We start from the raw sequence: 23,285 nt of genomic DNA on the forward strand, positions 1-23,285 counted from the left end.
CTTGGTCTTTGGGATGGTACCATTTAACAGAATTACACTGATAGACTTGGCTGATAAGATTTTCAACTGGTTTTATTAGGGTGGTATTCTGAAATTGTTGTCTCATTTGTATTAGAAGAATCTTGGTAAGATCCAGCATGAATATGGCAAATAATGCCCTAATTTGGCAAGTCCAAATACCCAAGAAGCAATTTACTCCTTGTCTTGATTTTATTACGTGTATGAAACATGGTCTTATTCTCCCAAATGTTAACACCTTCATCTTTCTGTTTTCCATTTATTTTTATAAATTCATAAGAGTAAATGCAATAAATTATGCAAATAATCACGTAGATACGGCTGTATAGCTGGGCTGGTAATCACCTCCTCCATGTACTACTCAAAATGTTTGCCGCATCATCTTTTTTTTGAGATGGAATTTCACTCTTGTCATCCAGGCTGGAGTGCAATGGCACAATCTTGGCTCATTGCAACCTCTGCCTCCTGGGTTCAAGCGATTCTCCTGCCTCAGCCTCCCCAGTAGCTGGGATTACAGGCACACACCACCACGCCCAGCTAATTTTTGTGTTTTTAGTAGAGACGGGATTTCTTCCATGTTGGCGAGGCTGGTCTCGAACTCCTAACGTTGGGTGATCTGCCCGCTTCAGCCTCCCAAAGTGCTGGGATTAGAGACGTGAGCCACCGTGCTCAGCCTGCTGCATCGTCTTTCAAATGACAAACGAAAGACGGATTCAGCCTGCCATTGTCAGCTGTACTGAAGAGAAAATTGTCTGAATGTAAAATAGAAACGCCTAATCCCAAAGGAAGTCCCTGAAATTCTGAGTATTCTGTGTGCTCATGGCCCAATTCTGCACGCGACAGATTGCACCCTGGGATGGAAGAATTCTCCATCTTTAAGTGTAGTCTCTGGTTCTTATCTTGGCCATGTGACTGGCTTTGGACAATGAAACAACAGCTAACAGAATGCAAAAAAAAATGCTAGCCTGCTGGAGTGTAAGAAGCCATGTGAAAGAAACCAAGGCTTGATAGCCAATCATTCATCACTTCAGTTGCCAATCTGCCAATCACCACACGTGTGGGTAAGACCATGTCAGATCATCCATTCAACCAGCATACCCTCCAACTGACCACAAACACATATGAATGGAACCAACAAGCCAGCCCAGATCTGAAGAAAGGTCCACAGAATCGTGAACTAAGTGAAATAGTTGTTATTTTAAGCAAAAAAGAAAAAAGAAGAAAGAAAAAAAATTCAATGAGGAGAGGATGGTTTGTGATACACCCAAGGCCAACTGAGACACTTCCCAAGGTGTGCTGGAATAAGTTATTTGCACTCATGTTGTCAGACATGGTATTATTTAACTTTGCCTCCCAACCGCAGCTGATTGGAACATGGACTGGTCCATATGGCAAACAACAACTTATGAGATGGCCAAGAAGATAAGTGTACCTTCAAATAGTTCTGTCTATTGAATATTGACTGACGAATCCATTCAGCCTGTGTCTCTCTTGAGGAATCTGAATAAGTCCCGGAAAGGGATGCAGACAGCAGCATGACTCATGAGCCACAGTGAACAAACTAAGAAATAACAAAAGCAGAAGCCATCAGATAGGAGAATGATGACCTTCCTCTCTAATCTCTACGTCGGGTATCTCACCTTGCCTCGGTAGAACAGCACAGTACACTGCCCCCATCACAGAAACCAGCCCATTTCAAAACCCAAGGAAGCAAATGTTCGGTCTAGGAACATTTGATATGGCCTGGTCATTTCCCAAACTTCAACAAGCATTTAACAATTGACTTTGGGCAATTGTGAAAAACACCTGTTCTCCATCCTTCTGCAACCGGCCCTGTGCATTGAGAGGCTTCCCTGTATGTTCTGGATCATGAGGCACTTGCATGCTCTGCTGTGAAGCTGGATTTGACCAGTGTTAGCCCCGGAAGAAGAAAAGAGAGCTGGTGCAGCAAGAGATGTGGTGTTTGCTTCCCCAGCCTCCTCTTCCCCCGCAGCATTGCACATTTGGACAGTGGTTGGGTTTTTCTGCTGCAGGCTAAAGCCCTTCCAGGTTCTTATAAATGCTCCCTCCCTTCATGCCTTCAAGTCAACGAGTGGTAAGAGATCACCCACATTGCCAATCCCAGGGTGCCTCGCCATCCTCTGTTGATTTCCCTTAGCCCTACCCCCACCTAAATAAACAGTCCTTTAATGAAACCCCCCTCATTTAACTCATTTGAGGGCGCAGCTGTTTCTTCCCATGTCACCAATTAATACACACTTTGGTCCTGATTCTGCTTATTCTAGCTTTCTTATCAACTGTCATAGAAGAGGAAACCCTTACTTCAAGAAAAGAAGAAAACACCATTCTTCGACCAACGCGTGGAAGTGAATCACAAAACACAAATATCACTTCCTCCTTTGGCAATCATTTAAAAGGAATTGTTTCTCAGCCAACTTCCCATGCCTTGAAATAGTGGTGTTCGGTATGTGAATTGGCTGGAAATATGGTGTATGTAGGTGGTCCACTTGGAAAGAATGGGATATAGGAATCAGAGCTTAGAACCTGGGCTTTATCAGAATGGCAGCCCAGACTTGATGCCTAAAAGGTTGTGTTCAGTGGCTCGTACATATGATCTTTCTTGCTGGTTCACTGGACACCAACAGAATTACGCCCTTAGATAATATTGTCACCTTTGTTTCTAACAAACTTCTTATGCTAAGTGTGCTTGGTGCCTGAGATGGTATTAAAACATGGCCCCACACTTTCTGACATTCTTTTCTGGAGAGCTGAAGTCTATGTCTCGTCTTCTTGTATCTGGGCTTTGTAACTTCTTAACTAGTAGAACTGACAATAGAAAATAACTCTATGTAGCCGTGCGCGGTGGCTCACGCCTGTAATCCCAGCACTTTGGGAGGCCAAGGCAGGCGGATCATGAGGTCAGGAGATCGAGACCATCCTGGCTAACACAGTGAAACTCCATCTCTACTAAAATTACAAAAAAATTAGCTGCGTTTGGTGACGGACAACTGCAGTACCAGCTACTCGGGAGGCTGAGGCAGGAGAATGGCGTGAACCCAGGAGGTGGAGCTTGTAGTGAGCCGAGATTGCGCCACTGCACTCCAACCTGGGTGACAGAGCAAGGCTCTGTCTCACAAAAAAAAAAAAAAAAAAAAAAAAAGAAAAGAAAAGAAAAAGAAAGAAAGAAAATAACTCTATACATCTTACAGGACCAGATCTTATCTTAAGACACTGGTAGCTTCTTTCTTTTTTTTTTTTTTTTTTTTTTTTTTGAGATGGCATCTCGCTCTGTTGCCCAGGCTGGAGTGCAGTGGCACAATCTTGGCTCACAGCAACCTCTGCCTCCTGGGTTCAAGCGATTCTCCTGCCTCAGCCTTCTGAGCAGCTGGGACTACAGGTGCTTACCACCACCCCCAGCTAATTTTTGTACTTTTAGTGGAGACGGGGTTTCGCCATGTTGGTCAGGCTGGTCTCGAACTCCTGACCTCAGAAGATCCACCCGCCTCAGCCTCCCAAAGTGCTGGGATTATGGGCGTGAGCCAACGCACCCAGCCCATGACGTTATTTATGAAATAAGAGTGCACATGTACCCTAGAACTTAAAGAAAAAAAAAAAGAAAAACAAGAGTGGTCACTTCAGGAGACAGAATGTCAGAATAATGTTCTGTTGCTGTGCAGTAGACTGACACATGGTCTTTCTCAGATGTATTCATTCCACAAACGTTATAAACCCAATCAGTGACCCCAGTATCCTGCTGGGTAATACACTTACAGAGATAAATCAGACAAGGAACTCATCTGATTATGATCCAACATGCTGAGTATTACAAATAAAAGATCGATAATAACTTTGGACACAATGAAACAGAAATGTTAAGTCAGGAAGTAACCGGATGACTTTGAACTGATGATGGAAAGCTCTTCTATGAGCAAAAATTAAATAAACTTCAAATAAGGTGGGCACGGGGGCTCACGCTTGTAGTCCCAGCACTTTGGGACGCTGAGGCAGGTAGATCACTTGAGGTCAGGAGTTTGAGACCAGTCTGGCCAACGTTTTGAAACCCCATCTACTAAAAATACAAAAATTAGCCGTGCATCATGGTGGACACCTGTAATCCCAGCTGCTTAGGAGGCTGAGGCAGGAGAATGGCTTCAACCCACAAGACAGAGGCTGCAGTGAGTGGAGATCATGCCGCTGCACTCCAGCCTGGGTGACAGAGTGTGACTTGGTCTCAAAAGAAAAAAAGAGGCCGGGCGCGGTGGCTCACGCCTGTAATCCCAGCGCTTTGGGAGGCCGAGGCGGGTGGATCACAAGGTCAGGAGATCGAGACCATCCTGGCTAACACGGTGAAACCCTGTCTCTACTAAAAATAGAAAAGTTAGCCGGGCGTGGTGGCGGCGCCTGTAGTCCCAGCTACTCAGGAGGCTGAGGCAGGAGAATGGCGTAAACCCGGGAAGGGGAGCTTGCAGTGAGCCAAGATTGTGCCACCGTACTCCAGCCTGGGGGACAGAGTGAGACTCCATCTCAAAAACAAAATAAGAATAAAAATAAAAAATAAATGATTTGTTGCCTGTCTGACTAGGACAAAGACTCTTCGTGATTTTAAAGAAATGGTCAGTAAAACTGTAATGAGAGTCCCAGGGAACCAAGATGGTGCATAGACAGATAAGCTACTTTGGCACAAACATTTAAAAAGAATTATGTTGGTAAGTAGGAGGACGTTTGATGTAGCAGAACTCTAACGCTTCCTGGAGGGTTGACGCACTTGATGACAACACCCTTTGGAAAGTGCTTTGGTTTTCTGGGGTCCTTCAGGTAACCAAGACCTCCCTTTTTTCTAGAAACTATCTAATGACTTGGCTAGGATTTAGGATTTGCTCTGTCACAGTTATCTCTACCCATCCTTAATTTTTTTTTTTTTTTGACAAGAGTCTCACTCTGTTGCCCAGGCCAGAGTGCAGTGGCATGATCTTGGCTCACTGCAACCTCTGCCTCCCGGGTGCAAACGATTCTCCTGCCTCAGCCTCCCGAGCATCTGGGATCACAGGCAACCACCACCACACCTGGCTAATTTTTGTATTTTTAGTAGAGACAGGGTTTCATCATGTTGACCGGGCTGGTCTTGAACTCCTGACCTCAGGTGATCTGCCCACCTCGGCCTCCCAAAGTGCTGGGATTACAGGCATGAGCCACTGCGCCCAGCCAATTATTGTTATTATTTAGTGACAGATCTCACTCTTTCACCCAGGCTGCAGTGCGGTCGGCACAGTCATAGCTCACTATGCTTCAAACTCCTGCACTCCAGTGATCCTCCCACCTCAGCCTCCCAAGTAGCTGGAGCTACAGATGCCCACTACTATGCCTGGCTAATTTTTTAAAAAAAATTCATAGAAATGGGATGGAGGGGTGGTCTCACTATGTTACCCAAGCTGGCCTCGAACTCCTGAGCTCAAGCAGTCTTCCTGCTTCAGCCTCTCAAAATGCTGGGATTACAGGCATGAGCCACTGCACCTAGCCCCAAATATTTTAAAACTTCTTTTTTTGAAGGTCTTCATGGTAATCTGGGGTGTTCATGTGTCATAAAGTATTTAATCCCAGTTTGTATCATTTCTAAATTTTCAGCACTATAAACAACACTGTAATGAATATCTTTGAGCTAAAATTTTAATACTCTACTATGTAAGTGCCTTTAAAATTAGCAGTAGGTTATAAGTGGGAAGAAATTTATATGTTTGATTAAAGACAAACATTTTTCACTATACAAAGGCTGCCAAAACTTTCCCAAACTGTAAAAAATAAACTATTCCAGGCCGGGCATGGTGGTTCGTGCCTGTAATCCTAGCACTTTGGGAGGCTGAGGTGGGTGAATGACTTGAGCCCAGGAATTCAAGATCAGCCTGGGCAACATGGCAAAACCCCGTCTCTACCAAAAATACAAACATTAGCCAGTCTCATAACCGGTCTCTAAATAAATAGATAAAAATTTTAAATAAAATAATTTTAAAAGTAGCCATTAGACATACAGTAATTTGGATGGGCGCGGTGGCTCACGCCTGTAATTCCAGCACATCAGGAGGCCGAGACGGGAAGATCACGAGGTCAGGAGATCGAGACCATCTTGCCTAACACGGTGAAACCCCGTCTCTACTAAAAACACAAAAAATTAGCCGGGCGTGGTGGCGGGCGCCTGTAGTCCCAGCTACTCGTGAGGCTGAGGCAGGAGAATGGCATGAAGCTGGGAGGTGGAGCTTGCAGTGAGCGGAGATTGCGCCACTGCAATCCAGTCTCGGGGACAGAGCAAGACTCCGTCTCAAAAAAAAAAATTAAAAAAAAATATATATATATATAGTAATTTGAAGTTCACTTAATTTTTGCTCCCAGAAAATCTTTCCATCATAAGTTCTAAGCCATCTGGTTGCCTCCTGATGTGACTTTTCTGCTCCATTTTGCCTAAAGTTATTGACTTTTTATTGGTAATACTTGGAATGTTAGGAGAAAAGTGAGGGCATCAGGATGGAGTTGGGAAGTTACAGGGTAAGGCTATGGTCTCAGCTGGAAGTGACTGCAGCCTGATCTCTGGGGAGCGCTGGAGCACGAGTCATATCTCAGAGTTGGTCTCACTTTGAGTCAAGGGCCCCAGCCTTGTTTATGCCTGTGTCAGTCAATTACTGGCTACGGTTGCCCCGACAATGGTAGGGCCGTGTGTCACCTCCCAGATGGAGCACTTCCTGTTCAGCTGAAACCAATTTCCTGGAGAAGGGGATGAGGGCTGAAAAGGAAATTAGGAAGCGGCACCAACAGTACCAGCTACTCTGCTCATGACCATCAAATATGAAAAAGAAAGCTGTATTATGAGTCTCTTAGATACTTGAAGTTCATTGTTGTGAGATTTTGAACTGCATTAAAAAAATTGTTTCTAATGATATTGCAAATTTCTTAGACATCCCAGTAAACATTTCACTTACTAAATTTTTTTTTTTTTTTTGCCTTTCGCTTAGACTTCTTTTTTTAATGTTTATTTTAGGTTCAGGGTTACATGTGCAGGTTAGTTATATAGGTAAGTTGCATGTCACGGGGATTTCATGTACAGACTTTTTTTAATCATCCAGGTAATAAGGATACTACCTGATAGGCAGTTTTTTGATCCTCTTCCTCCTCCCACCTTCCACCCTCCAGAAGGACCTGGTGTCTGTTGTTTGTTCCTTTTTTGTTTTTGTTTGTTTGTTTGTTTGTTTGTTTTTGAGATGGAGTCTTGCTCTGTTGCCCAGGCTGGAGTGCAGTGGCGTGATCTCGGCTCACCGCAACCTCCGCCTCCCGGGTTCAAACAATTCTCCTGCCTCAGCAGGATACCCAATCCCAGAGAAGTTCAAAGCTAACATAAGGTAGAATATAGTTATTCCCCTAGTTCCTTATAATTGAATAGAAACATTTTACCAACTTATGTTAATATTATACAATTTTAATCCCTGGATACTGGAACTGGGTCTGACTCACTAACTGAAAAATTTCACATTTTGTGCTATTCACAATAGGACGTTTCAGTGCTATCGTTTGTCTCATTTTTCTGGCTCTAAATCACCTCAGACATCTGTAGTTATTATTGCAACTTTGTATTTACCTATAAACTAATCCCTAGACAAATGGTTTTCAACTGGGAGCATTTTTGTTCCCAGGTGGCAATGTCTGGAAGAATATATATATATGTGTATATATGTATATATGTGTATATATATGTATATACGTGTGTGTGTGTGTGTGTATATATATATATTTTTTTTTTTTTTTTTGAGACAGGGTCTCACTCTGTAGCCCAGGCTGCAGTGCAGTGGCATGATCTTGGCTCACTGCAGCCTCTGCCTCCTGGGTTCAAGCAATCCTCCCACCTCAGCCTCCTGAATAGCTGGGATTACAAACGTGAGCCACTGCACCCAGCTAAATTTTTTCTATTTTTAGTAGAGACAGGATTTCACCATGTTGGCCAGGCTGGCCTCGAACTCCTGGTCTCAAGTGATCTACCCACCTCAGTCTCCCAAAGTGCTAGGATTACAGGTGTAAGGCACCACACCCCCCCTCTGGAGGCATTTTTGATTGTCATGACTGGTGGGGAAGTGTCACTGGCACCTACTGAATATAGGCCAAGCTGCTTCTAAACACCCTAAATGCAAAGAATGACCCCTTACAAATAAGAAATTATCAGCCGGCATGATGGCTCACACCTGTAATCCCAGCACTTTGGGAGGCTGAGGCAGGCAGATCACAAGGTCAAGAGATTGAGACCACCCTGGCCAACAAGGTAAAACCCTGTCTCTACTAAAAATACAAAAATTAGCCAGGCATGGTGGCGTGCGCCTGTAGTCCCAGCTATTCAGGAGGCTGAGGCAGGAGAATCGCTTGGGAGGCAGAGGTTGCAGTGAGCCAAGATTGCGCCGCTATACTCCAGCCTGGGCAACAGAGCGAGACTCTTATCTCAAATAAAAAAATACATAAATAATTATTCAGCCCAAAATATCAATAGTGTAGAATTTGAGATATAATGATTAGGTGGAGGCCAAGAATATTTAATGTATCATCTCTGCCATTCTTGCCTTCACAAATTTTATAATTCAGGGAGGCATGATTTACAAACACATACAACATCATTTGTGAAACAGCACACCACGTGGAGGGGTAAGTCATGTCCTACAGGCCTGAATAAATTGAGTTTAAAAGATGGATTTATTTGGCCAGGCGCAGTGGCTCACACCTGTAATCCCAGCACTTTAGGAGGCTGACGCGGGTGGATCACGACGTCAGGAGTTCAAGACCAACCTGGCCAACATGGTGAAACTCTGTCTCTACTAAAAATAGAAAAATTAGCTGGGCATGCTGGCATGCACCTGTAGGCCCAGATACTCTGGAGGCTGAGGCAGGAGAATTGCTTGAACCTGGAAGGCATATGTTGCAGTGAGCCGAGATGGTGTCATTGCACTCCAGCCTAGCCACACAGCAAGACTCCATCTCAAAAAGAAAAAAAGAAAAAAAGATGCATTTATTTGAAAGCCTGAATAAGAAATTGATTTTGAAGGAAGCAGAAGCCGGACTGGCTCTTAAAAAGAGTGGAAAAGAATGGGAGAGGCAGGAAAAAGAAAGGAGCCTACCGGGCACGGTGGCTCACGCCTGTAATCTCAGCACCTTGAGAGGCCAAGGCAGGTGGATCACCTCAGGTCAAGAGTTCGAGATCAACCTGGCCAACATGGAAAAACTCCATCTCTACTAAAAATACAAAATTAGCTGGGCGGGCATGGTGGTGTATGCCTGTAATCCAAGGTACTCGGGAGGTTGAGGCAGGAGAATCGCTTGAACCTGGGAGGCATAGGTTGCGGTGAGCCGAGATTGCGCCATTGCACTCCAGCCTGGGCAACATGAGCGAAACTCCACAAAAACAAAACAAAAAAACAAGAAAGAAAGAAAGAAGGAGAGAGAGAGAGAGAGAGAGAAGGAAGGAAGGAAGGCTTCAAGTTGGAAGGGAGGGAAAATGGCCAATAGAGGAGTCTGAATTCAAACCTGCAGCACCTACAATACATGGCTTATTTATTCTGTCTTTCTTCAACCGCCAAGGACCAGAGAGCAATAGCAACATGAGTAGGAATTCGGCACAAGAGTTTGTCAGCTGCCCAGGAAGATCGCATTTTACGCAGCCTTTATTCGTGTAAATTTGAAATTATGCAAAACAAAAAGTTGAGCAGCACGCACACATTTTGCAACCATGTGAATATCCCTACATTTTTTCTTTTCCAAAGGAATTACATGACTTCAAAGCCAGCAGGTGGAGTGGATGTACACTACGCTGTTTACATCGATGGAGGAGACGTTTGCGTTAATTAAGCAGAAAACTCCTCAACCCTTTTTCTGCAACCCCAAAAGAAGACCTCACATGATTTTCTTTTTTTCTTTTCTTTTCTTTTTTTTTTTTTTTTATAAGACAGAGTATCACGGCCTCCCAGGCTGGAGTGCAGTGGTGCAATCATAGCTCACTACAGCCTCGAATTCCTGGGGCTCAAGCAATCCTACTGCCTCAGCCTCCTGGTTGCGGGGATTACAGGAACGCACCACTATGCTTAGCTAATTTCATAAACTGTTTGTAGATATGGGGTCTCACTGTGTTTTCCAGAGCGTCTCAAACTCCTGGCCTCAAGCAATCCTCCTACCGCAGCCTCCCAAAGTGCTGGGATTACAGGCATGAGCCACCGCAACTGGTTTGAAATTTCTTCAAATAAATGATGATGATTCTTGCCTATTTTAACATTGACAGTCATTAGCATTTAAAATCTTTTTGGAGCTATTCTGTCATAACAATCATCCACACATTTACTAATGCGCTGAAAACCATACCTAAAACGCAGTAACTTTGCAAAAGTAATTAGAAATGGTAAAATGAAAAAATGAGTCTGAATGCCCCACGGTTTTTGTTTCTGGACATTTGTACTGGGACATGTTCAAGAAGACACTAAGGAAACAAAATGATCTTTAATCCATGTGTACATGCAGATTCGAGAAGTCTCAGGCAGGCCGGGCTCAGTGGCTCACGCCTGTAATCCCAGCACTTTGGGAGGCCAAGGTGGGGGGATCACCTGAGGTCAGGAGTTCAAGACCAGCCTGGCCAACAATGGTGAAACCCTGTCTCTACTAAAAATACAAAAAATGAGCCAGGTGTTGTGGCGGCCGCCTGTAATTCCAGCTACTCGGGAGGCTGAGGCAGGAGAATCTCTTGAACCCAGGAAGCGGAGGTTGCAGTGAACCGAGATGGCACCACTGCATTCTAGCCTGGGCAACAAGTACAAAACTCTGTCAAAAAATAAAAATACAAAAATAAAAGTCTGAGGCAAAGAAAATGGGAAAAATGTCAGTGTCTTGGACAAAAGAGCCTGTCCAATGACAATGCACCCCTAAGCTGAAATGATATCTTTTTGTATTTCAAAATGCAACACCCTCTTTAATACTGAACCGCTTGGAAATTGCTGAATTATGTGAATGTGCAGTGATGATGTAAGATCTTTGGGAGCATAAAATACAGCAGAGAGGCCAGAAAGGGAACTATGAGCTGAATCCAGATTCCAGTTAGTGATTTTCTGGCAAGGTGGCAGTAACTACAAGAAGAAAATCCACTTCTCCCGCCCGCCATCCTTAAAATGCATCCTTCAGACACTTCATTGCATGTGCTACACTACTGGACTCCGGATCTAAGAATTATCCCAAATGTCTTGTTCTTTCTATGAAGATAAAAAGCCAAAATAGGTGAGTGAGCCTAGACTTTTCTCAGCAAAGCCAGAAATAGTAGCATTTGTCCAATCTGTGTGTGATCACAGGGGCGCCGTAGACAAACGGAAAGGAGTGATAACTTCCGGGTCATTACCATGGCATTTGCCAGGTCAGTTCATCTTTAGCCAATCAACAGAGACGAGATGAACCTGTGGCTGTGGTTGCTTGCTTGAAACTGCAGATGATGATGGAGTGTCTCCTTTATGAATGAATTCTGAGGACTTCCCCACTTCTTCCTACTTAGGGGAAAGATAATAAGGAGAAAAGGTGAAATAGAATGTAATACCTTAGAAATTAACTAAAATTTCTAACCTGCCCGGAGATGACAAGCTAGGATTTCTGTAAGGTCCAAAGCTCAATATCTGACATTACAACTTCCCACCCTCCTCCAAAAAAGCTCCACCATCTAATAATGGTTATTTTATTTTATCTTTTCACAAACGTTTACAGGGGCTTCCTGTGGTGCCAGGCAGCCTTCTACGTGCTTATTTGACATCATTTAATCCTCACAATGAGAGGTGCTACCCTAGCTAAGAAGTTCTCTGCCCCAGATAAAGCTCATATCTTTGCAACAGCTCCATGGTCTTAGCATTTTGGCTGCCCTCTAGGGGCAAACCCAGTTTCATGAGTCACAGCACTCAGGAATCTGTGGTTTCTGACCAAAAGTCTCTTCCTAGTCCTCCAAATCTAGATAATTTCACAAACCAGAGGTCGTTTTTATCATACACAGCCTTCAAATTTTGGGTCAAGTGCCAACTTCTTGTAGTCACCTTATTTAAAACTGGAATCCTCCCACCCTGTCATTCCTGGCTGCTCTCCATTGCTCTATTTTTTTCTGAAGCATTTATCACTTTGTAACATAAAATTCACTTTTTGAGGTCTGTTGTCAGTCCCCTCACCCAACTAGAATGTTAACTCTTTGAGGTCAAGGACTACGGTCAATGTGTCCACTGATGGTTCTCCGGCACCTAAACAGTGCCGGACAATAAATATTTGTTAAATGAGTGTAGCTAATAAATTTTTTAAAATGTTAAATATCCTTTGGATATTTGTTGAAGGAAGAAATGAAAAGAGAGAGGAAGAGAAGGAGGGAGGGATAGAAAGAATGGATCAGAGAGTCAGAAAAGAGAGAGAAGGAGGAAGGGAGCGACAAAGACAGATAGTGAAAAAGAGAGTGAGAAAGAAATAAAATGTAAGGAAGGAAAGGGAAACCAGGAGTGAGGGAGAGAAAGAGACTGAGAGAGAGCAAGAATAAAAGAAAAAGAAGGAAGGAAGGAAGGAAGGAAGGAAGGAAGGAAGGAAGGAAGGAAGGAAGGAAGGAAGGAAGGAAGGAAGGGTTGGTTCTGGTTTTGGTCTCAATACCCAGAAACTTCAGCTGCATAATACAGGAACCTAATGCAATTTCTCTTTTCTTTCAGATCAAAGAACCAGGAAGCTTCCAGAGGCATGAGATGTTGGGTTCCAATAAGGAACTCAGAAAGATCTGATCTTACTGTTTTGGTTTGGGTAGTAGAGCGAGACATCTCAGTGCTTTCAGTTTCTACTCCTTTCCGCATCCCACTAAACCATTTTTTGTATTCCATTCGCACCTGGAAATTTGAGTAGAGAGGTCCATGTTACATCCAGGGCTCAGTTTAGGAGAAAGGATCCTAAAATGCGAGGTTAAAGATAAAGACACCAAGCCCTACTCTCTTTCTAGTTTTCCATATAATCTTGGCCATGCTTATGTTGATTCATTTTATTTAAACTCAAACTTCTCAGTTGTAAAAAAGGTGTGTATTAAATATCAGACACTATAGGACTCAATAGATGATGATGATGATGGTGATGAAGGTGACTGTTGATGGTGGTGGCGGTAATGAAGGTAATTAAGATGATGGTGATGATGATGAAGGTGATGGTAATGGTGATGATGGTGATGAAGGTGATGATGATGAAGGTGATAAAGGTAATGAAATTGGTGATGGTGAAGGTGATGGTGAAAGTGATGGTAATGGTGATGAGGGTGAGGGTGATGATAATGAAGATGATGATAATGAAGGTGATATTGATGATGGTGAAGGTGATGATGATGAAGTTGATGATAATGGAACGGACAATGGTAAAAGTAACGGTGATGATGGTGATGATGATGAAAATGATCATGATGAAGGTGATGATGGTGATGATGAAGGCGATGGTAGTGAAGGTGATGATGAAGGTCATGGTGACGGTGGTGATAGTGATGTTGATGAAAGTAATGTGAAGGTGATGATGAAGGTGATGGTAATGGTGATGATGGTGATGGTGATGATCATGAAGATGGTGATGAAGGTGATGATGGTGAAAGTGATGATAAAGGTGGTGGTGATGCTAGTGATGATAAGGGTGATATTAAAGGTTATGGTAATGGTGATGATGGTGATGGTGATAATAGTAAAGATGATGAAGGTGTGATAAAGGTAATGAAGGTGGTGATGGTGAAGGTGATTATGATAAAGATGATAATGGTGGTAATAATAAAAGTGACTATTGTGATGATGGTTAGATGATAATGGTGGGAGTGTTGGTGATTATATGATGGTGAAGGTCACCATTTGTTGAACACTAGCTATATTCAATACACTGTATATGCAATATATCATTTAATTCTTACATAAATGGAGTGAAAAAGACATTTCTCCTACCCACAATTAAAGATGAAGAAGTTGAGACTCTTGCAGGTAAATTGACATGCCCAAGGTCACACAGCCAGGACTCAAAACCTTGTCATCATTATTCAGAGCCCTGACGCTAGCCATTACACTCACCCATCCTCCATGATTCCAAGAATTGCCTTCCTCTAACCTCCTTGACATGCTAAAACTGATTTTACTTCTTCTGTGAGTGAGAAGTATCAAACATTAAGGCACTAAAAGATTGAAGAGAAATTAATGACATGTTAAGATAGCATTTTGCCACTAGCGTCTTAACTGCTTGTAATTTTATTCAACAGCAAAGGGAAAATGCCAGGAGAACTGGTCCTAATTTTCTATGGAGAGTAAAATTGAAATAACAACACTCACTGAGATCCTAATGTGTACTAAGGACTATGCTAGGAGATTGCACTGATTCATTTAAATATTCAACCCTGTAATGAAGGCATCACCACATTTGCAGATGAGAAAACTACAGATGATGCTCAGAAAGGATAGGAAGTTTATCCAGAGTCACACAGCCACCTACTCAATGGAGGAACTGGGATTAGACTTGAATTCTCTTTGAGTTTATGGTAGATTGTACCACATATTTCAGCATCACTTCCTATAGTGCCCCTCACTACAGGAGGATTATTCATCCCCTTCTTGGTGAACTGAGGTATGGCCATGTGACTCGCTTTGGCCAATTAAACGAGAGCAGAACAGAGGTGCATCACTACTAGGTAGAAGCTTTAAGAGAGCTAAGCTGTGCTTTCCCACAATCTCCTTTTCCTGTGCCATGAAACCATCAATGTTCTAAAGAGGTCACACCTTCAGCCTGCACCCCAGAGGAAAGATGATGTACTTATGTAGCACAAGCAAGAAATAGACATTTATTGTTGTAAGTTGCTAAGACTGAGTGTGGGAGGCAAGGGGCTATTTGTTATTGCAGCATAGTCCATCTTATCCTGACTGATCCATGCTCCTCAGAGATACGATGCTAAACAGATGAAACCCACAGGATATAGCATACCGCAGCAACACCTAAACCCTCATCCTCAAATCAAGACAACCCCAAAATACAATTATAAAAGGTCAGAGAAGAGTGAGAATGTGAACAATCATTCAATTAGACTTTGGGACTAGGCTGATGACAGACAAAATAAGTAGCCTTACCTGGCGATTAAGGAGGCAGTGTACCACAAACAGCAATGCTCCCTGAAGAGTGTTGATGATGGTGAATGAGTATGCAAAGATTGATCCAATCGTCTTCCCTACTTCTTCAACCATAAAAAGACCAAGGCCCCAAGAACAGCCCAGGATAAATAGCTGAGCAATGGCTTTAAATGTCATGACTCTGCAGGGAATAAAAGTAATAATAACTACGGTTTACCAGGTATTCACCACAAGTGTAGTTAACGTTAGTGCTAACTAATTGCTTTCCCTTATTTAAACCTCACAACAGCTTCATGCAGTTAAGTGACATATACAACAAGGTCACACAGCTTGAGGATGAAGTGGAACCCATGGTTTCAATCATGGCAAATCACTGAGAATAGTGCTTTTTCCCCACCATTGAAAATAATTTGATTTATCTGCATGTCTTCTGCCTAGACTTTTTGGAAGATTTATGGGAAAATGCCTTCTAGAAATCTGTATTTAAAAATTTGAATAATGATGAATTCCTGACTTTAGAACATAAGATAATGTTGGGTTTCTTCACACAAAAAATATTGTGTTTCATATGATGGAGTGGGATTGTTGATGGCAACTGGCTGGGAGAGCTAATGAGTGTGTGTGTGAGTGTGTGTGTGTGTGTGTGTATGAGACTTCACTTTTTACTTTTTGCGTTACCCCCTGGGAATATAAACTCCATGAGGGCAGGGATTTTGGTCTGTTTTACTCACTGCTTTATCTCCAGTCCTTAGAACAATGCCTAGCACAAAGTAAATACTCAATACATATTATGGTTTGTGATAAACTTGTTAATCAGTCCTTCCTGCTCCTGATTTGGTTCCTAGGTTTTCCACAACTGCAATCTAGCTTGGTAATTTTTCTTATATCCAGTCCTCCTTCCATTTATGCTTACAGAAAGATATATACTTATAGAAATGACAGAAAACCTACCTATGTCTACATTTAGGAGACAGCATAATCACTGGTATATCAGGATTCTCCCATGACAACTTTCTCTTTGACCTAAAGGGTGCCATATGGCTTCATCCCCACTGACCATAGCCAGTTGCCCCAGAGTAGACACCTGACCTATAAGGAGCCAATCAATCCATTTTCCCCCCAGCCAACCAGATTTTCTGTCTTAAGCATTTGAAGTAAGAGGCTTGGAGAATGAACCTGTGAGATCCCTTTGGGGTGGCTCTGCCCTGTTCATCAGCTGTGGGAAGTCAGTCTGCAGGGAGAAGAGGACAGAGCCAAGGTGCAGGCAAAGGGAGTCATAAATACGCGATTTTTATTTCTTTTTGAGATGGAGTTGCCCAAGCAACTCTGTTGCCCAAGCTGGAGAGCAGTGGTGCAATCTTGGCTCACTGCAACCTCCACCTCCCAGGTTCAAGCGATTCTCCTGCCTCAGCCTCCTGAGTAGCTGGGACTACAGGTGCCCGCCACCACGCCCAGCTAATTTTTGTATTTTTAGTAAAGATGGGGTTTTGCCATGTTGGCCACGATGGTCTCGATCTCTTGACCTTATGGTCCACCTGCCTCAGCTTCCCAAAGTGCTGAGATTACAGGCGTGAACCACTGTGCCCAGCCAGTTATGGGATTTGATAGCGCTATGGTTAATTCTGGAGCTTAGGAGGCAAAGGGACTCAAGTGGATGGGGGCTTCTAACAGATCTGGAACAAGTCTCTCAACTCTTCTTATCCAGCCTTCCTGCCATGATGTTTGAAATTTCTAGAATCCAAGTCCTTCCTATTGAAAGAGCACGATGTTTCCACCATGTCAGTGTTAACCTCGGATTTATTACTTAGGAAATAGACGAGATAGTTAATCTCTACCCCAAAGTATGACATTAACCTAGTGTATCACAACAGGATAACTGTCTATTCACCAGCAAGAGGAAGAGGTTGGCAACAGGGCATGGTGCTGGGGATGAGGTCAGACATGGAGCTTGCTGCTTGCAGTTCTAAGGAAGAAGTGAGCCCTTAGAGGGTAAGGAATTGAGAAATAGGGGGATGGGGAACCACCAAGAAGGGTGGCACTTTGACCCTCAATAATTGAGGAAACCAAGGCTACGAAATGTCAGACTGGTTTGGTAAGGAGAGGAGACTAGAGACAGGGCTTGAAATTAGACAGATAGTCCTTTTAATTTTCATACACATGACTCAGCAATGCAAGATCCTTACCCACCCTTGGGTAAGGTGAGCTGTAGGCTCATATTATCAATGAGGGTATTAGTAGCATTCACCCCATGGGTTGAAAGTATAAGCATGCCATGAAATAATATTGATAAATGTCCAGCATCTACCAAGATTCTATTGAACATTAGTTTTTGTCATCATTATTTTTAATAGCGTAGATTGGTACCCATGAGAATAGAGTTTCTACAACCAAAGAAAATGGAGTCCAGGTCAGGTGCGGTGGCTCATGCCTGTAATCTCAGCACTTTGGGAGGCTGAGGCGGGTGGATCGTCTGAGGTCAGGAGTTCGAGACCAGCCTGACCAACATGGTAAAACCCCATCTCTACTAAAAATACAAAAATTAGCTGGGCGTGGTGGCGTGCACCTGTAGTCCCAGCTACTCAGGAGGCTGAGACAGGAGAATTGCTTGAACCCAGGAGAATTGCTTGAACCCGGGAGATGGATGTTGCAGTGAGCCAAGATTGTGACACTGGACTCCAGCCTAGGTGACAGAGTGACACTCAGTCTCAAAAAAAAAGAAAAAAGAAGAAAGAAAGAAAGAGAGAGAGAGAAAGAAAGAAAGAAAACAGAGTCCAGAGGTATATGGGCTCTTGGTGGAGTGGGAGGAGGATGTTGATACTCTTGGAAGAGTATGTTATACAAAGGAGGCACTTGATGAATGTTTCTTTTTCTTTTTCTTTCTTTTTTTTTTTTTTTTTTTTGAGACAGTCTTGCTCTGTTGCCCAGGATGGAGTACAGTGACGTGATCATAGCTCACTGCAGCCTCAACCTCCCCGGCTCAAGTGATTCTCCTTTTGCAGCCTCCCAAATAGCTGGGACTGCAGACACACGCCACTATGCACAGCCAATTTTGTAACTTTGTTGTAGAGACAGGGGTCTCAATATGTTGCCCGGCTGGTCTTGAGCAGCTAGACTCAAAGAGTCCTGTCACCTCAGCCTCCTTAAGTGCTGGGATTACAAGTGTGAGTCACCGCACTCAGCATGAATATTTATTGAATAAGGAAATGAAGTTACCTGAAAATCAGAGTTTCTATTTCTTCTGTAAATTGTCCTTCACATACCCTTTGTCATATACCAGAGTAATTTATATCATATTTCTGCGTGGGTTCTTTCTTTCCCAAAAGAGTGATCATGTAGGAATAACGTGTGGGTACCACTGATTCTGATGCTCTCTTACCTGGTATCCTGAATGGTGGAAACTTCTTTATTGAGGGAGGAAAGTTTGCTTCTCAAAATCCACAGAATTCGGAAGTAGAACACCAGGTTTATCTGTGGGAACCGCATGAAAAAAGTGATTTGGAATTTTCTTTTGGAGCCATTTTATACAGTCTAATTTCAGGGGGACCTAAGAATCTTTTCCCAAAAGACACAGGTTTTATAAAGATGGTACACACATATGTTCTGGTCTATTACGTGCAACACACAGCATATACCCTGTAGCATTTGGTGCTTGATTCGGTGACGATACAATTTATCATTCAAACCAGGACACTTTGAAAGTAGAAGGGTGCTATTAATGTCTCTACCAGGGAACAGGTGTCATCAGAAAGTTCCTGGCAAACAGGAAACCATGTCGCCCTGTGTAGAGAGGCCAACCATTAAATATTTGTTGAATGAATGAATAACAGCATTTTGAAAAAGAAGTCCCAGGAGAGATGATATTATTACATCAAACAACAGGCGAGCCAGGGGGAATCCAAGGAAAGAAAAGTGAAGACAGTACTTTCGGGAAGAGGGATTGATCACATTAGGCTGTATTTCTTATCTTCATCTCATTTCCCCTTAGATAAGAAAAACATTTTATATGCTTGGTCAACCCAAGGCGGGCACACCCATAAATAATTATCACTTACCAAGATAATGACTGCCACTGGCCCCGTGAAGCTCCAGATGAATCCTTTATCAGGCTTGAGCCAACAGCTGTTGAGAAAGAGAGAGAAGCATTAGCTGTCTCTTCCCTGGGAGAAGGCAGAAACCTTGAATGCAGGCTCCTGGTGCAAGATCTGAACAGGGCCAGGAGTTGCTTCACTCAGAATCCTGAATTTTAGATGGAGTCAGATGTGAGTTCTCATTTGACACAGATGCATGCTCTGAGGCTGAGTTTTTTCAAGTGTATAATAGAGCTGATCAAAGTACTGGAAAGATTAAATGATGACTGTAGCTCTCTACTGAGGCTTGAAGTCAGGGAATGTCAGTTCTCTGTCTTCGTTGTTCTCCTTCTAAACAGTGTCGGCCATTCTAGGTTTTTTGCCTCCTTTATCTAAACTTCAGAATCAATTTGTCAATATCCACAAAATAATTTTCTGGGATTTTGATTTGGAATGTGTTGGATCTATAGATCAAGTTGGGAAGAACTGCCATCTTGACAACGTTGAGTCTTCTTATCCATGAACATAGAATATCTCTCTATTTGGATATCCTTTGATTTTTTTTATCAGAATTTTGTCACTGCCTTCATATAGAACTTGTAGGAAAGATTAAAGAAGATAATGTGCTTAAAGTTTTTGACTACAGTTCCTAGCAATGAGTTAATGGTAATAAATGTAGTTCGCAAGTTGATAATGATTGCTATAATGAGAGAGTAAAAACAATAACTTAACTACAGCTATAAAAACTAACTCAAATTAAGCATATTCCATGCATCAGGTACTCTGTTGTCCAAATAATGTGTGTTCTTTCTTGGCTTATGATGGCAAAGGTAGCATACCTTTTTTTTTTTTTTTTTTTTTTTGAGACGGAGTCTCGCTCTGTCGCCCAGGCTGGAGTGCAGTGGCGCGATCTTGGCTCACTGCAAGCTCCACCTCCCAGGTTCCCGCCGTTCTCCTGCCTCAGCCTCCCGAGTAGCTGGGACTACAGGCGCCCGCCATGTCGCCCGGCTAGTTTTTTGTATTTTTTAATAGAGACGGAGTTTCACCATATTAGCCAGGATGGTCTCGATCTCCTGACCTCGTGATCCGCCCGTCTCGGCCTCCCAAAGTGGCATACCTTATTTTAAAATGGAAGCTGAGAGCCTGAATCTCCAACATTCAGTAGGCAGAAAAGCTTCCAAATTTAAGTTCTATCCGAAGGGTCGCCAACTACGGCCCATGGATCAGATCCAGCCCACTACTTGCTTTCATAAGTTTTACTGAAAGACAATCATACTCATTCAGCTATGTATTGTCCATGCTGCTTTCACACTACATGGGCAACATTGAGTAGTCACCTCAGAGACCCTGTGGCCAGCAAAGTCAAACATATTTACTATCTGGACTTTCATTGAAAATGTTGGTTCCAAGTCTTTGCTATAGTGAGTAGTGCCGCAATAAACATACGTGTGCATGTGTTTTTATAGCAGCATGATTTATAATCCTTTGGGTGTATAACCAGTAATGGGATGGCTGGGTCAAATGGTATTTCTAGTTCTAGATCCTTGAGGAATCACCACACTGTCTTCCACAATGGCAACCCAAATGTCCATCAGTGATAGACTGGATTAAGGAAATGTGGCACATATACACCATGGAATACTATGCAGCCGTAAAAAAGAATGAGTTAATGTCCTTTGTAAGGACATGGATGAAGCTGGAAACCATCATTCTGAGCAAACTATTGCAAGGACAGAAAACCAAACACCGCATGTTCTCACTCATAGGTGGGAATTGAACAATGAGAACACTTGGACATAGGGTGGGGAACATCACACACCAGGGCCTATTGTGGGGAGGGGGAACGGGGAAGGGATAGCATTAGGAGATATACCTAATGTAATTAACAAGTTAATGGGTGCAACACACCAACATGGCACATGTATACATATGTAACAAACCTGCACATTATGCACATGTACCCTAGAACTTAAAGTATCATTTTAAAAGAACACACACACCAAATTTCCATCTCCCATAATAGAAAAAAATCAGAAGGAAGTACCTAAAATCGTAAAGAAAAGAAAATGTTGGTCAACTCCTCCACCATCCTATCTCCACCATTCTGGCAGGATATAGAGTTCAAGCTGAAAACAAAGCATCTCTTTGACTTTAAGAGGGACAACATTGGGAGGCCGAGGCAGGCAGATCACCTGAGGTCTGGAGTTCAAGACCAGCCTGGCCAACATGGTGAAACCCCGTCTCCACTAAAAAATACAAAAATTAGCCGGGCATGATAGCGGGTGCCTGTAATCCCAGCTAGTCAGGAGGCTGAGACAGGAGAATTCTTTGAACCCGGGAGATAGTGGCTGCAGTGAGCCGAGATCACGCCACTGCACAGGTGAGCAAGACTCCATTGCAAAAAAAACAAATAACAAAAAACAAAAAACAGGGGGACAACATACATGAAAAAACAACATACATGATGTTTTAGTGTATGCACAACCTACTTCCTAACCCAAGCACCATTAACAAAGTATTAACTACTTCAAGTAACGGTTGTGTGTTGAGTTTTGCAAGCTTCTTTAGTGAAGCAATAAAACACGGCTATTCAGAGTATTGCCTTGAAAATTCTGACTTACTCACCTTGCAGCTCTGACCTTGGAAAAGTTTATGAAATGCACTCAAGCCCAGGTGTCCCGTGAGTAAGAAAATAAACTGCTGACATCATAGGGTCATGGTGAGAATGGCATGAGCTGCTGCAGAGAGGAAGCACCATTTTTGATGCACCACAGGGCTTTGATACTTTTAATATTGGTGTTATTCTTGACATCTTGGAGATTCATCTCAGCCCATTCCACCTACTCTTTCAGAATCCAGGAGAACATGTAGCTCATGGGTGCTTAATGTGGGGCTCTGATTTTGCTTTTTTTTTTTTTCCTTTTGACACCAAGTTTTGCTCTTGTTGTCCAGGCTGGAGTGCCATGGTGCAATGTCGGCTCACTGCAACCTCCGCCTCCTGGGTTCAAGCGATTCTCCTGCCTTAGCCTCCTGAGTAGCTGGGATTACAGGCATCCACCACCACGCCCAGCTAATTTTTTGTATTTTTAGTAGAGTCGCGGTTTCACCATGTTGGCCAGGCTGGTCTTGAACTCCTGACCTCAGGTGATCCGCCCACCTCGGCCTCCCAAAGTGCTGGGATTACAGGTGTGAGTCACTGTGCCTGGCCGGAATCTGCCATTCCTGTCTCAGAATTAACTGAAGTTGTATTCAAAATTTTGTTTATATGTACATTTGTCTGAGGAAAGGGGCTTTGACTTTCAACAAAATTCTCAAAAGGATCCAACCTCAAAGATGCTGAGAACCACTGCTCTAGGGATTTTCAAGAGAAAACAGGCTTAAGAAAGGACTGGTTTGAAGTATAATTGGCAATTAAAAGATGGACTAAGGGCTGAGTGCGAAGGTTCATGCCTATAATCCCAGCACCTTGGGAGGCTGAGGTATGTGGATCACCTGAGGTCAGGAGTTCGAGACCAGCCTAGTCAACATGGTGAAACCTCGTCTCCACTAAAAATACAAAAATAAGCTGGGCATGGTGGCAGGCGCCTGTAGTCCCAGCTACTTGGGAAGCTGAGGCAGGAGAATAACTTGAATCCAGGAGATGGAGGTTGCAGTGAGCCAAGACCTCACCATTGCACTCCAGCCTGGGCAACCAGAGCAAAACTCCATCTCAAAAAAAAAAAAAAAAAAGAAAAGATGGACTAAGAAAACATTTTGATTTTAAGTCACGCAGGAGCCATGGCCATTGCTACCACCATCATAAAGACACGCATTATGCTTACTGAGTAAATGTTCCATAATTCTGGGGTCCAACTATTGCAGACACAGCAATAATCACAGCTGGGATCCCGTAGCCTACAGGGTACATGAACCTCTTCTTGAATCCGCCCATGCTGGTGTAGTTGGCCACCCTGAGGTTCCTGACGGTGAGGAAGAGGTGTAGCCCTTCCAGGAGCATCCAGGTGAAGCAAGCCAGGTAGAGGAAGTGCAGCAGCCCTGCGATGATGGAGCACAGCACCTGAAGGGAACA

General features: G+C 43.2%; 1 protein-coding gene across 1 annotated transcript in view; it reads right to left on the reverse strand.

The window, feature by feature from the left end:
- Positions 1–9,573: 9,573 nt before the first annotated feature.
- LOC114674000 (putative adhesion G protein-coupled receptor E4P) overlaps positions 9,574–23,285 on the reverse strand; it is a 38,359-nt gene continuing 24,647 nt past the window's right edge. The window contains exons 11-17 of the mRNA XM_077979692.1: positions 23,038–23,273; positions 19,202–19,268; positions 18,526–18,617; positions 15,150–15,330; positions 12,810–12,905; positions 10,831–11,552; positions 9,574–10,002 (exon numbers count right to left, since the gene is read on the reverse strand). Of these exons, the coding sequence (XP_077835818.1) occupies positions 11,427–11,552; positions 12,810–12,905; positions 15,150–15,330; positions 18,526–18,617; positions 19,202–19,268; positions 23,038–23,273 (798 nt within the window). The 3' untranslated portion in view covers positions 9,574–10,002; positions 10,831–11,426. The remainder of the gene's footprint in view (positions 10,003–10,830; positions 11,553–12,809; positions 12,906–15,149; positions 15,331–18,525; positions 18,618–19,201; positions 19,269–23,037; positions 23,274–23,285) is intronic.

This window comes from Macaca mulatta, chromosome 19, assembly GCF_049350105.2.
Source record: "Macaca mulatta isolate MMU2019108-1 chromosome 19, T2T-MMU8v2.0, whole genome shotgun sequence".
NCBI classification, from domain to species: domain Eukaryota; kingdom Metazoa; phylum Chordata; class Mammalia; order Primates; family Cercopithecidae; genus Macaca; species Macaca mulatta.